Source organism: Cyrtonyx montezumae, unplaced genomic scaffold (genome assembly GCF_038088225.1).
Source record: "Cyrtonyx montezumae isolate F1298 unplaced genomic scaffold, pur_monq_1.0 scaffold_25, whole genome shotgun sequence".
NCBI lineage: Eukaryota > Metazoa > Chordata > Aves > Galliformes > Odontophoridae > Cyrtonyx > Cyrtonyx montezumae.
The window spans coordinates 6,626,214-6,639,633 of record NW_027071992.1 but is presented as its reverse complement, the minus strand read 5'-3'; the positions used below and the strand labels follow the sequence as shown (position 1 = coordinate 6,639,633).

Here is a 13,420-nt window from a genome sequence, read left to right as displayed (position 1 = left end):
TTGAATTAGATGACTTTTAAAGGTCCCTTCCAACTCAAACCGTTTCTGTGATTCAAGGAGTTTCTATGATTCAAGTTCATTTTGGATACAACTTGCTGCATCCAAAATGACACCAAACCAAAACTAGCCAGGTATGCACGGTGACACTCAGGTTTCCTTTCCTCGTCTCAGATTATATCAGCACTCAGACAGGCAGACTTATTTAGTGACAGAAAACAGCAAGCTTCCGAGAGAGATGAACGCCATTCCGGTCCCGCAAAACTTTTAAGTCCCTTCTCCGCAGCTCCCAGGCTAGAAGAAAAACCGTCCAATGGTGGTGGAGAGGCATCCGAGAGCAGGCGGGATCTGCTTGGGCCTCCCTAGGCACGGCCATGTGATGCCTGCCGCCCGCCTGCCGCGTCCCACCCCTGGGAGCCGCGGCAGGAGGTGCGCGGGGCGGGCTGCGGCACGGCACATGGGCGTGCGGGCGAGCATACGGAGGCGGGCGCGCCGTGAGCCGCTCAGCAGCTGCGGACATGGAGTGGACGGCTGAGGCGGCGCTCGCCGCGTGAGGAAGCCCTCGGGACGCTAACATCCCGCTGCGAAGAACCGGCAGGTAAGCGGGGCGAGCGGGGGCAGCGGGCACCCACCGCGCGGCTGCAGATTTCCCCTCCCCGCCGCTTTCGGACAGCGGCGCGGCTTTGAGAGGCAGCCGCTCCTCCCGAGGCAGCTCGCAGGGCTCTCTCCCTCCTGAGGAGGGCCGCATGGGGGCGGGGACGCCCTCCCACCCTCGGCCCTCTGAAGCGCGGGCGGCTGCGCCCTGCCCTCGCCTCTGCCCGGCCCCGCCGGGCGGGAGCAGCACTCCAACGGCCGACACCTGCGCGGGGGCAGGCGGGCGGAGCGGGATGGCGCTGGTCCCCACCCCGCCGCACCTACGGGCGTTCGCCCCGCCCCGCTCCGCCCGCCCCGCCAATGGGCGCCCGCCGCCCTTCTCCCCCTCCCTACGCCATTTGCGCAGGGAGCGCCGTTTCCGCAGCGGGAGGGAGCGCCGGCTCCCTCCTCCTTCGCTCTCTTCCCTCCGCCCCCGCCCGATCCCCGGGAGCCCGATGTGACCCGCCAGAGAAAATGGCGGCGGCGGCGGGGAATCGCACCTCGTCGTCGGGATTATCCTCGGGCGGAGGCGCGGAAGGGGCCGCCGCCGCCGCCGCGTGCGGGAGCCCGAAAGGCGGCGCGGGCGAGGGGAGCGGCGCGGGGAGCGGCGGGCTGCTGCGGGAGGCGGGCGGAGGCCGGGAGCAGCGCTCCGACTGGCGGCGGAAGCAGCTGCGCAAAGTGCGGAGCGTGGAGCTGGACCGGCTGCCCGAGGCGCCCCTCTTCCTCGCAGCCGCCCCGGCGGCCGCCGCCTCCTCCTCGTCGTCCTCCTCCCCCTCGCCGGAGCCTCCCGAGGCTCTGCTGCTGCACTACCTGCCCGGGCCGCGCTCCGGCCCCGCCAGCCCCGCCGCCTCCCCCGGCCGCGGCGCCGAGTTACTGGAGCCGCCGGCGTGCAGCCCCGCCGCAGACCTCGCCGCGGAGAGGAGGATGGAGCCGTCCCCTGCCGCGAGGTGAGCGCGGCCCCGCGAGGCAGCTGTCAGCGTGGGGAGCTCCGCGGGGCTGGGAGCGGCTGGGCCGGGCGGCTGCAGGCTCCTTGGGCCGGGGCGGCCGAGCGTCCCTGTAGCAAACCGGCGCTGTCCCGGCTGCGCCCCGCGAAGTCCGTTCCGCTCTGCAGCGTCCACGGTACTGCAGAACGTATTTCTTCCGTTCTCAGTGAGAGGAGGGAACGGCTCCGGAGCGGAAATGTTCGCTGTCTTGTTTCGGAGAGAAATCTTAGAGTAGTTCTTTGGCGGTTACTGTAGGTAATACGTCTGAGTGCGATATTCAGCACGCTTGTGCTTGTAGCTTTGGCTTGCCGTCTCTGAGCGTGAATTGGTAAATGCAGAATGTTGAGGCGTTACGGCGCTGCTCGCGTGCGCGTTTCGCGGATTTGGGAGCAGTTTGAGTACCTCCGACTTGTGCTGGGGAGGCACACGGAGTGTTGTGGAGTGCGGGCAGGAGGGCACTGCAGTGCAGTGTCGGTGCGCAGCTGAGCTCCTGCGGGTGTCTGGTGAGGGCTGTGCAGAGAAGTGCATCTGCACTTTTCATTTAATGCTGCCTCACTGTTTATTTGGCTAACTGAGCCTCCTAGTAGATCTGTTCCCTGTTTAAGAGATGGCGTGTACTCTTTCTAGCTGTGCCCTGCACCGGTTAAACCTCACAGGTACTGTTCTAAACATTATCTTGGGAGTACTGTGCTGACGTTGCTTCTAAAGCAGTGTTCTGTTTGTGTGAATTGAGAAATCCTAATGGGTTTTGAGCTGTTTCTAAGACGGTACAGAAACACTTGGTGTGGTGTGGTCCCAGCAGATAAGAAATCCTCTGTAGTTACAGAAGGATTAACAGAAATCTGAAGTATTCAGGAAGGGAAAAAAATCATGTGAGTTGCAGATTCTCTCTTAGCATCATCTTCTCCTCTGTCAAACAGGAAAGTACAGTACACTATCTTTTAATACAACTGTAACTAGTTCTGTGAATTTCAGAGAAAATGAATCAGTAGTGTCAGAACAAGCTGGTGTCTCATTGGTAATGTTAAATTTGAGTTAGGGCTGGGTATCAGGCTCAGGAAGGTTGGTGTACTTCACATCAGTGCTGAAGCACTGTCTGTCCGTGCTGGTCTGTCTCACAGCAGCAGTGACAGAGCAGCTGTGGAATTTTTACTTTTACATGGACGGTATGGCTTACTTGTTAAGTACCTGCACTCCCAAGTTACTGATCTGAGTGTGGGTGTGAGCTAAACTCCTTCTCCCACAAATGCTTTCTCTCATATGACCATGAATGTTCACAAATAATGAAGAAAGTTAATGGCAACTGCTAGTCTCCTCACTGTATCACTGTGATAAACTCTAAGCAGCCTATCACGAGTACAGTTTAAATTATCTGTCAGCATTAATTGTTACTGTCCTTCAGAAGTACTGCAGTGTCTCTCAGCTGTTCTGCATGTCCTGTTACCAGCTAGCAGATATGGCCTAGCAGAGGAGTCGTTACCTAACATCAATAACTTAAAACATCTGTGCTCTCACTGTGATAACAACTTGCTCTAGCAGGAGGGAGTTCTTTGTATTTGATTAGCAGTGAGCATGTTAACGTCTTAAATTTTTAAGTCAGTGTGTGGAGTTCTTGCCCAAACGTTTATTGAGAGGCAAACTGAAGGACGTACTATTCAGAGGTTTTCTGTTCTGTTTTTAAACAAAGTAGTTAAGCTTTCCTGTGAGATCTGCTGCTCATTAAGTGATACTGTACTTGCTCCAAAGTCCCCCTGTCAGTCTCCTTGGTATTACAGTCTCTTTCTCAACAGACTTTCTATTTATGCTGGAAGACATGCACAAGCTTCAGAGTGAAGCTGAAAAGCGATTTTTTACTCTACTGTTAAGTCATAAATGTCATTATCACCCTTTTCATTTACTCTTTCAAGCATTCTACTTGTCACAGGAAAAGATAACATTTTTGCTAAAAGCTGTGACACTTTAAACTGTCTTTTTATAACACCGTAAGGGAGTTACTTTACTGGGAAATGCAGCTTTGGCATAAAACGCTTCAGACCTTTTATTCCTTCTCTGTACTGACAGTATATTGATTTGGCTTACATAAGATGACCATAGCAGTGAGGTCAGCAGTAGCTGTATTACTATTTCTTGCCATTCTAGCTATAACATCTGATTTGGGCAGAAATCCACAATGGTAATATCCAACTCTTTTTATCAACAAAGTCCTTTTAAAACACTGGAACAGTTTGAGTGATGTTTTTGTCTGAAATTGATGTGGATAACTTACTGCATTCCTGACCACAGAATTAGTTATAGTGCCATAACTGTATTTTTAAAGAAACAAGCAAGAAGTGCTCTGACTTGTCTCCTCTGTATACAATGATCATGCACTGTATGACTGGCATGAAAATTCAGCATTCCAACTTCAAATGTGTGTGCAAATACGGATGTGTCAGTTTAGCTGCAGGAAGACCAGTGAAGGTTATTTGTGCTGTATTTTCTGCAATTCCTCTTTGGTGCCTGCTAGAGACAGTAAAAACACACTACAGATACTGAGTTCTGACTACATACATTCATGTGGGCACAGGTTAAAGCTTGTTAGTTTGGAAGCTACTTGTAAATTATAGCACCTTTGGTGGCTTCTTTAGGGGTGCATGACTACATTAACAGCCTGGGTTTGGGCCATGGAGTGGGGAAGACAGTACAGTTACAACACAGACAAAATCTGACTTGTTATTTTTTTTCTTTCCTCTGAAATGACAACATTCTTGCTTTGTATTCTCAAAACGTACCTACAGTAAATAAGTGTGTGTGTGTTTTACTGCAGTTGGTAACTATCTGCTTAAGTAAGCCAGCATGTTCTCTGCTTACAATTTAAGCTGAATCACACAGTGGTAGGAATTTCACCTCCTCACTCTTCATCTCTGTACTTGAAAGTATTTCAGAAAGAGGGTCGCCCTTGCCCACATCTGATTTTTATCACTCCTAGTTATTGCAAGTGGTGGGGTTCTGCTTAAATGGCTTGATCTGCTATGGCAGTTTCTTTGTTCCTATGCAAAGTAAATAGATTGTAACTAACTAATCTGGAGCTTTCTGTCTGGTTGGATTTAGTGATGCTGGAGGTTCAGTCTTGGCTGTCACTGGGGGGGTCCAGATACTGTTACTGAGATAACAGTGTGTAGAGATGTGCCCCTCACCTGCAGTTTCAGTGTTTCAACTCCAAGATACTTCTGATGCTCCATTTCTTCTGCTGACGGAGATCTGAGTGTGCTGGAATATTTGTTTTGTTTGAGTTCAGAGTGAAGGCGGCAGTGCAGCTGTGCCGGAGCATATCCTGGAGCAAGCAGCGGAGGTGGAAGCGAGCAGCTGGAGTGGGGTGGTGCTAGGAAGGCTGCTGCTGGCTTTTGCTGGCTGCCAGTATCTATGAAATTTGGATCCAGTTGGTTTAACATAAAAATTACATGTTGCCTCGTAATCGCCCTTCAAATGAGCTTTCAGAGGTCATACTTAGCAGTGACGACAAGAGAACAGATCTGCTGTGAGCTCTGGAGTTCCTAATGCTAATATTGGTGTTCTTGGAGAGTTCTCTGTGAAAACCCAAGGGTCATCTTATTTTACTTTCTGTCGGCTCTGCTCTCACTTGAAACTTGAGTTACAGCTCATTTTTCTTCTTGAGGCATAGTGGTCAGAATCCCTTTAAGGAGGGCTTCGTTACTTGTCTCTAGGTGGCTAGGAAAAAGCTGTTAAATGGTACATTGTTTTCAGTTACTTCCATCTCTTTTTATCTTTAAGCTCAGCCTCTGGATGTTGCCTCAAATGTTTCCTTGTTCCTGACTGATCAGAACTTGAAAACCCTGCTCAGTGGTGAATATTCTTGTTGATTTTATTTCTCCCTGTAAGATGAGCTTGGGGTTCTGTGTAGCTTGGGGTATGTAGTTTATTTGTTTGGTTTTGGAAGATCAGTTTTGTTGAATCTTGGCTGAAAAGTGTCCTAAAACCAACCTTAGAGCTCTATTGCTTTGATGCTTGAGACTCATCTTGAAATTGGTACTTTTTACCTCTTGCCTGGGGTCTGAAAGAACTCTTGAATTGTTTTGATGGAAGCTATTACGACCATCATTCTTGCTTAATTTTGTTCAGAAACATTTTCTCATTTTTCAGTGCTGTTTAGCATCTAGTGGTGACTTCAAGCTGTTTGCAAAACAAATTTCTCTTCTTCTGTGAACATAGAATGTTGTTGAGTATTCCAATTTCTTTACTGTGAGATGGAGCAGGGATTCAAGTATTTACCACTATTTCATAGAATCTCAGCATGTCTTTTGTGAAGTGTAAACTACTTGTGTAATTTGTCGATATTTCTCGTCTGCCTTGTCCTGCTATTCTGGCTTGTAATGGAATGGGCATTATTATACCAGGGGACTTCTGTTCTTCCCTAGTATCTCACCCATGTTTTGTACAACTTTCTTTACTGATGTACTGCTGTTGATACCTGACCCACCTGCCTTGTAGCATATTGGGGTCACTGCAAAAGATGGGACTGCAGCACTGAAGAGGTGGATTGTCTCCTAGGCTGGACTGACATCAGACCAAATCTGATGTCTTGTTTTCTGACCTCTTTTTATCCTTTTTTGAACATCCTGTCATCTTCCTTTTGAGCAAACCAAACTGATCTTTTGCTCAGCTGTCAGCAGTGATGATCAGGTCCCTTTGTGAGCTGTTAGTTAAACCTCAAAGGAATTCAACTAATATTTCTCATTTTAACCACAAATATGCATTTCATCTCACTTGTCATTTCCATCAAATACACTCTTACACCCTGAGGACTTTTTTGAATATCCTATCTGACTGTCATGCATGTATCTGTAAAATTGTTCTTCTTGGATACTGAAAGGAATTGGTTTAACATTTGAAGTGCTGGAGGAAATAAAACAGTGAAAATGCCATTTTGACAAATGAATTTATTGGGTTTTAAAACAAATTATTAGTGTTATCTCCCATTCCTCTACCAAAAAGTACCTACAGGATTTTATTTTCAGAATTCTTTTAACAAGGAACTTCAAATGCTACTGAATAATACGGTCTCCACATTACCTCAGGTAACATTTTTTTCTCTGAATCTGAAGTGATACAAAATGCAAATATCTGAAGTGTGTGACGATTTGTGCTGTGACCTCCCATTTGCAGTTCATACGGAGTTTACTGACCTTGTCAATTTAATACACTGTAGCAGGCAAATGTTTGTTTGTTGCCATGGCCAAGACAATATTCTAACTGCTTTGAATCATGACAGTGTAATTTCTGTTCAATAAATGTGTACATGGAAAACTCATTTATAGTCAGGGACAGTTCTGTCAATGTATGACACTTTTCCTTTGTGATTTTTTTCCTCTTTTTAGACTGCTGAGTTGTAGGGTATGATGCTAATATTCCATTTTGTTTTTTTTTTTCTAGTTGCAAGTTTACTTTGCCACCAGATATATAATCAGAATTGTAAATGTTCTCATAAAATATATCTCAAATGTTTTTTTCATTAAAGTAAATATTGATGCAGATGCCTAGCCCATGGCTAAGGGCTTGTTTGCTTAATCTGTGAAAATATGACCGTTGTGATTAGTATGGGAATTCACTAAAATAGTGTTAATGTGTTCTTAATAGTTTGGAAACCGTCATATTAAGAATCTGCAGTGCTTGCTAATTCTGCTGGTTTGCTGATAGAAATAAAATGTGTGATGGTTCCTATGGTTGTGTGAGTTTTTTTCTGAGTAAGTTCAAGGATGAGAGGGCAATGCGAACAACTGGCTTTTATACAGAGGGGCTGGATGGAGCTTCTCTTATGCGTACTAATATTTATATTGGAGTTATAAGTTAATTTTAAAAAAATCTATATTGATAGTTATCTTGTAGTTCTGGAAAACAAGCCTTTCTATGCGGAGCAGACATTACTTTGTTGTGGTATATTTAGCTGTAAGCCCCATGCTCATTTGCTCACAGAACAGTTCAGTGTACGCTGTGCTTTGTGGGTAAACCAGCCTGTAGGTAGTGCAGGGCTTCCAACCGAAGTGTGGAAACACATCCTTCCATCCTGCAGAGCTGCCTGCCCTGCAGCTGTGCCTGCTGGAACATGCAGAACAAGCTTTCACCTCATCTTCAGGATCCCCCTTACCACTTCTCCCACTCCACATGGCCTTGTTCATGCCACCAGACCTCTTCCTAAAATTAAGTGGGGTCCCCTGTGATTCCCTGACAAGAACTCTTTCAGAGCTAGAGCTGTGTGTTTCCTGTCCCTCCCAGAGGCTCTTGGGAGGAAGAGCAAGGGTACGGTGGGAAGAAGTCTTGAAGCTGCACAGGTTGTTCTCTGTATTTGTTTTAAGTCAGTGTTACAGGAAGAGGGAGGGGAAGGGGCTCCCTTGCTGCCTTCTGTGTAAGAGCACAAAATGAGTCTCCTTAAGCCATACAGATCGATGGCAGAGAGCTGCAGATAATCTGCAAGGTTGTCATTTTAGGAATGTGTTGTGCCAAATTGATTCAGAAAAGATGAGATGACCAATGCTTTTCAGCTCTCACTGTGAAACTTGATATGCAGACTGACACTGGAACTGTCTTTTTTTGAGGAAAGCAGATATTCAATCCCCATCAGTGAACTGAGTAATAAAACATTTCAGATTAGACTATGCAGTCCCCCATCTGTGCAAAGTTGGAAAGTGCCTTCATGTAGGAATGTGTTAAGTATTGTCAACAGACATACACTGACATCCTCAGCTTGTTGAGGGATGAGAAATGTTAAGGACTGGCAAAGTGTTTAGTTCAGGTGACAAGGGAGATCCAGAATTGTTGCTGTCCCTGGTCATTTGGGTTCTGCCAGTGGTCAACATGCCTTTCCTTCTGTGAGGGAACAGCAGGTTAGATGGGAGAGGATCAGCAGGCATTAAGGAAGCTCTCCTCTTTGAACTCCGCTTGGAAATTCCATTATGTGGTTGCTGTTTCAGATGCCAGGGGACTTCTTGACTCCATTCAGAAGTGTTTTTGCTGAAGGGGTGATTATGTTTAAGTGACTGCTGACTGTTAAGGTTTGTTGACTGCAGTCCTAAACTATCCTTCAAATCGTGTTTCAATACCTCAGTGAGACAGACTTAACTGTCTGAAAGAAAAAAGAAAGCTGCAATGTTTGAAATGTCCGTGAGAAAGGTCTTGATGCTATCTCATTCAAGTACTTGCATTCTGTACTCTCGTATTGATGCTAGTAGTTTTCCCTGCCTATTGCTCTGTGTGTAATGCTGTGTTACAAAGAGCATCATGGACATCTAGGAAGACTAATGTTCCTCAGAAGGGCACTGTCTTTACCCAGATCTGTTGTATCTTCTCAAATTAAATGAAATGAAACTAATTTAATTGTTTGATATTCATCTTTGTAAACTCATTTGGAGTATAATTATGCTTGGCCTTGAAATTACCAGATATAATTGGTAATTTACATTGCAGAATTCTGAAATATAGATTAGCTGTTTAAGGTATGCCTGCATGCTGTAAGAAGAGCAGTACTGCTGTATATTCAGTCATGTCTTCTAAGCATGTGGTTAGTTCCTGCATGTTCAGGTACAGTGGTAAGCCATCTTGTCCCAGCAAATACGCTGAAGCATATGATTCCCCTTGGTACTTCAGCAGAAAATTAGTATGCTGTGCTGCTTGCTTGTTCTGACTTGTGTGTGTGTGGCAGCATTTTAGTTCTGCTACCAGTGAAGGTGCCTAGCGAAGCCAAGTGGAGAAAAACAATGGCTTTGGTATTTTGAAATGAGCTATGTATGAATTGCATTCATATATTTTAAAAATTACTGCAAATGGAATAGATATCCAGTGCCAAGGCAAGCCACTTGTAGACCCTGGGAATCAAGACTGCTGGGAAGAACACAGTCAGAGATTCTAGGCTTTTGGCTTTCTTTCAGCCCACAAAGTGGACTGCTGAGAGGCTAGAAAGGGTAACCAGCAGGAAATCTGCCAGCCTCTGCCATGTCAGCTAAGTTCCTATGGAACTTCATCAAATTGGGTATCTGACTTTTTTTATTACTTGATAAATATCTTTTTAAAATGGAAGTATTTCTTTCTAGGCTGCAACTTAGAAGTATTTCTACTGCTTTTAGCAGTACTCACAAATGTAGAAATACATTAAGAGCTAAATAACCATATGTGGCTGGGATCCAAAGGAAAACTCAGGTTTTATTCTTATGATTGACCCTCTAGTCAAATCCTTATGCAACCATGGTGCCTTAGAGGCCAAACTGTGATTCTTTATGAGCAAGTGTCCTCATCTTGTGCATCTGTCTGGTTTGTGGTACTGGTGCATTAGGCAGGGGTAAAGCAATCTTTGTCACAACAAATGTGATACTTCTTTAATCTGGGTTTCATTCAAAGTCTGAATTCCAAGTCAGAGAAAGCAGGACCCTGGTTATCACTGTGTCCACCTTGGTGTTGCATTTGACTCTTGCGGTGTTCTGAAAGAAACTTCTGTGCTTTCTCAGTGCCATCAAGCTACTGTCAACAGGGCTCTGCTAGCATGAAGCACATTGTGTTTGCAGTGAGCACAGTTCGTGTTGTAGCCCTCAGCTGCATAAAAGCTTTGTGTGGGGTTTATAAGATTTATCAGAAGTACCTTTTTAAGGCTTATCAGAGGTGATACCCCTTTGGTGCTTCAGGTGTCTTTCAGATGTTTCTTGGTGACTGCTGTCTGACTGCATATATGACTGGGGAGCTGGGAGGGATTTCAAAGGGTGCCTGAAATAAGAAAATCTGGGAGGAAAGCACCTATAGAGCTTGATGTAAGGAAGGAAGGATGTAAGATGCTAGTGCAGCATGTGTTATAAAAAGCAAACCCTCCTCATCTAGCAGGATCTCTGTAAATAACTGAGTATTTAAATTTGAGTGTATTTAGCGCTTTTAGATGGCTTCTGTCTAGATTGTGCTAGTAGTGTTTTGGTACATGCTGATTTGAGAACAATCTACACATTGACAGTTTCTGTCATGGTTAAAATCTGGATTCAAAAGATAAAACAGTTGTGAAAGTAAGAATGTGATTCTTGTTATTTATTTATTTTATTTGATATGCCTACAACTTCTTTAAATAATAGCAGCTATACTTTAGGAGTCATAGGATTTTTGAGAAAACATTGCTTGTTTTGGCTTATTGGGAAATTGTTCTATTCCTATTCATGAAAGACCACTGAACAAATTAATGTTTGTTTTTTACAAAATATATATTAAGTTTCTCTGATGTTAAAACTGAAATGTCTGCATGTCTCCTTGATTTGCACAACTGGTAAATGGGCTTGGAACAAAGCCAAAAATAGGTGGGGGCTCAATTTATGCAAGTGTTGCCTTTTCAGATCTGAGAAACCATCTAGGCAGGAGAGCTGAGCTTGTTTTACTAGTGGGACCAGCTGTGCTTTGTCTCCCCTCTGTGGGGAGAATATAGCTCATATTACAAGAGCTGGTACCTTCAGCAGGGCGTGCCTTTTTAATATCTTTTAAATCTTCGGGGGAGAAGATAACATTGTCTCTGGGTTTCAAACTTTTATATAGCCAGTGTGATGACAGATTTATGATTTTGTGGAGGCACAAAGCAGGTCTATGGATCTTGCCCTAAAGAAGTGCTTAAAACTAGTTTTTCTTGCTTGAAGCCTGAAGTATTTAGTGGGTAAGCAAAACTGCATTGCATTTCTCATTGCAGTTATGATTATTAGCGAATTTAGATGATTATTTTGTCATTGTCCAGGAACAGTTTGTCCAACTTTTTATTTCTTTACAGTTTTAGAAAATAGAACAAATATCCAAAACTTGTTCTTTCTTTCTTGTAAGCTCACGCTGGAGAGCCAACATCTCACTGTTGCTCCTGAAGGTCCACTGTCTGCTTTGTTGCATTTCTGAGCCTTATTGTGGTGAGGTTTGCATTTTGATACCTAAGAGGAAGTGGGAAATGATACAATCTAGGTCTAGCTCTGTTACTCCCTTTCCATGTTCAAATAAATGGCATGTTTTTATAACTGGGAGGGGAGAAAGCTGGCTCTTAAGAGGGAAGCGGCCAGTATAGCTAGTTCTTACCATGACAACTTTGGATAAGTATTTGTTGGGTTACTGTATGCTTCCTTGCAGTCACTAAAATAATCAGTAGTTAGATGATTTAAAATGCTTAACTCTTCTACTTTCAGAAGTTCTGAATGGACAGTCAGGGTATAAGTTTTGAGAACTGTGCATACATCATACAGCATCTTGCTTGTAATTTTTTGTAGATCAGTGGGTGGGTGGCTAATGCTTAACCCAGATAACGTAAGCAAGTAGATGGAAAGAGGGTGGTGACTGGTTATGGATGCCTCATCTCTGGAGGCACTCAAGACAATGCTGGATGTGGTTCTGGGCAGCCTGGTCTAGTGGTTCATGACCCTGCTCATGGCAGGAGAGTTGAAACTCGACGATCTTTGAGGTCCTTTTCAGCCCTGTGATTCTATGAAAGGCTCTCTTTCGAATGTGTTGGCCTGGTCAGTGATGCAGCTTGGGTCTTGTTAGAAATGCAACTTAAGCTGACAGTGCTATTGTTTTCCAGCATAATTATTTGACAGTACAACCTTCATTTTTCTTGTATAATCTGGACTGAAATCAGCCTCGATCTAATTCAGTTTCAAAGACTGTTTCTTCATTCTGATGTCTGATTAGGCTTGGGGCTCAGTCACCTTAGTCACAGATTCTGCATCCCATTGCCTGTAAGTTTAGTGTAGCAGTTAATCCAGTCAGTGACATCAGTCTTTAGCTTCAGTCAGGCCACTTCCAGTAACTAGTGTAAGATTAACCTGTCAAGGAAAAGTATTTCTGTAAACAATCCATTAGTGAGACACCAGAGCATTACTTTGCTTCATGCACAGACTGCCCCAACTTTGGTTCCAGTAGTATTTCCTGGAAATTAGCTTTTATTTCTGCTCTTATATATGTGATGTAGTTTCGTGGTGACTTGGAAAGCTCTTGTGCACCTGTTCAGAGAAATGAGCCTGCTGCTTTCTGTATTATTGTCCCACTTTTGAGAGGCTGCTGTTGGGATACAGATCCTCAAGATAAGAAGTAAAATGAATTTAAGCTGTTTTTAGTCATCAAAAGCAGCTGCTTTAGCTTTGGATGCTTTACTCAAACCTAATAAGGAACGTATTTGTGTATCAAAACAAATTTTTTTACACTTTTTTTGTACAGTTTTCTTATCTAAAGGTCTTTCAGAATAGTAAGCTTGAGTGATTTTAAAATCAGCATATTTCAAATGTGTTTCAGTGACAGTGAATATTTCCATGTTCTATTCGTGCACTGATTTAACAAAATTCCTTCCATAGTTGCTTAATACTAAAACAGCTTCCAAAGGTGTTGATTGTTCATATATCTTCTGTTCTTTTGAGGCAGAACTTATATTTTGTAGCAAAGTATAGAAAATGAGTAATGACTTTCTATTAAGAGCCTTAGACAAATGGTGGAGTAAATTTCTTGATATACCATGTTAACATGAGGTTTTTTTTAACTCAAAGGTTGAAAGTTCTTTCAGAAGAGTCATAATGCAGCAGGGTGGTCGCAAACAGGACTGTACAGTAGTACAGCTGCCAAGATCCCAGAGTGCTCCATGACGGCCTGTTTAATTTGTTGCTTCTTTATCCTTTCATGTGCTGAAGCATAGTGGAGTAGAAGCTGTCATAGTGGCACCTCTGGGAATTGCTTCAGGTTCAGCTGTTGGTATTAATTTCTTTCTTTCTCTCCCCCTGTAATCAGATAGTATGCATCATAACTATAATGGCAGAGAAGGAATATCTGCA

General features: G+C 44.3%; 1 protein-coding gene across 1 annotated transcript in view; it reads left to right on the top strand.

Annotated features, from left to right (window-relative positions):
- Positions 1-951: 951 nt before the first annotated feature.
- MAP3K1 (mitogen-activated protein kinase kinase kinase 1) overlaps positions 952-13,420 on the top strand; it is a 61,850-nt gene continuing 49,381 nt past the window's right edge. The window contains 3 exon segments of the mRNA XM_065739872.1: positions 952-969; positions 972-1,052; positions 1,054-1,577. Of these exon segments, the coding sequence (XP_065595944.1) occupies positions 952-969; positions 972-1,052; positions 1,054-1,577 (623 nt within the window).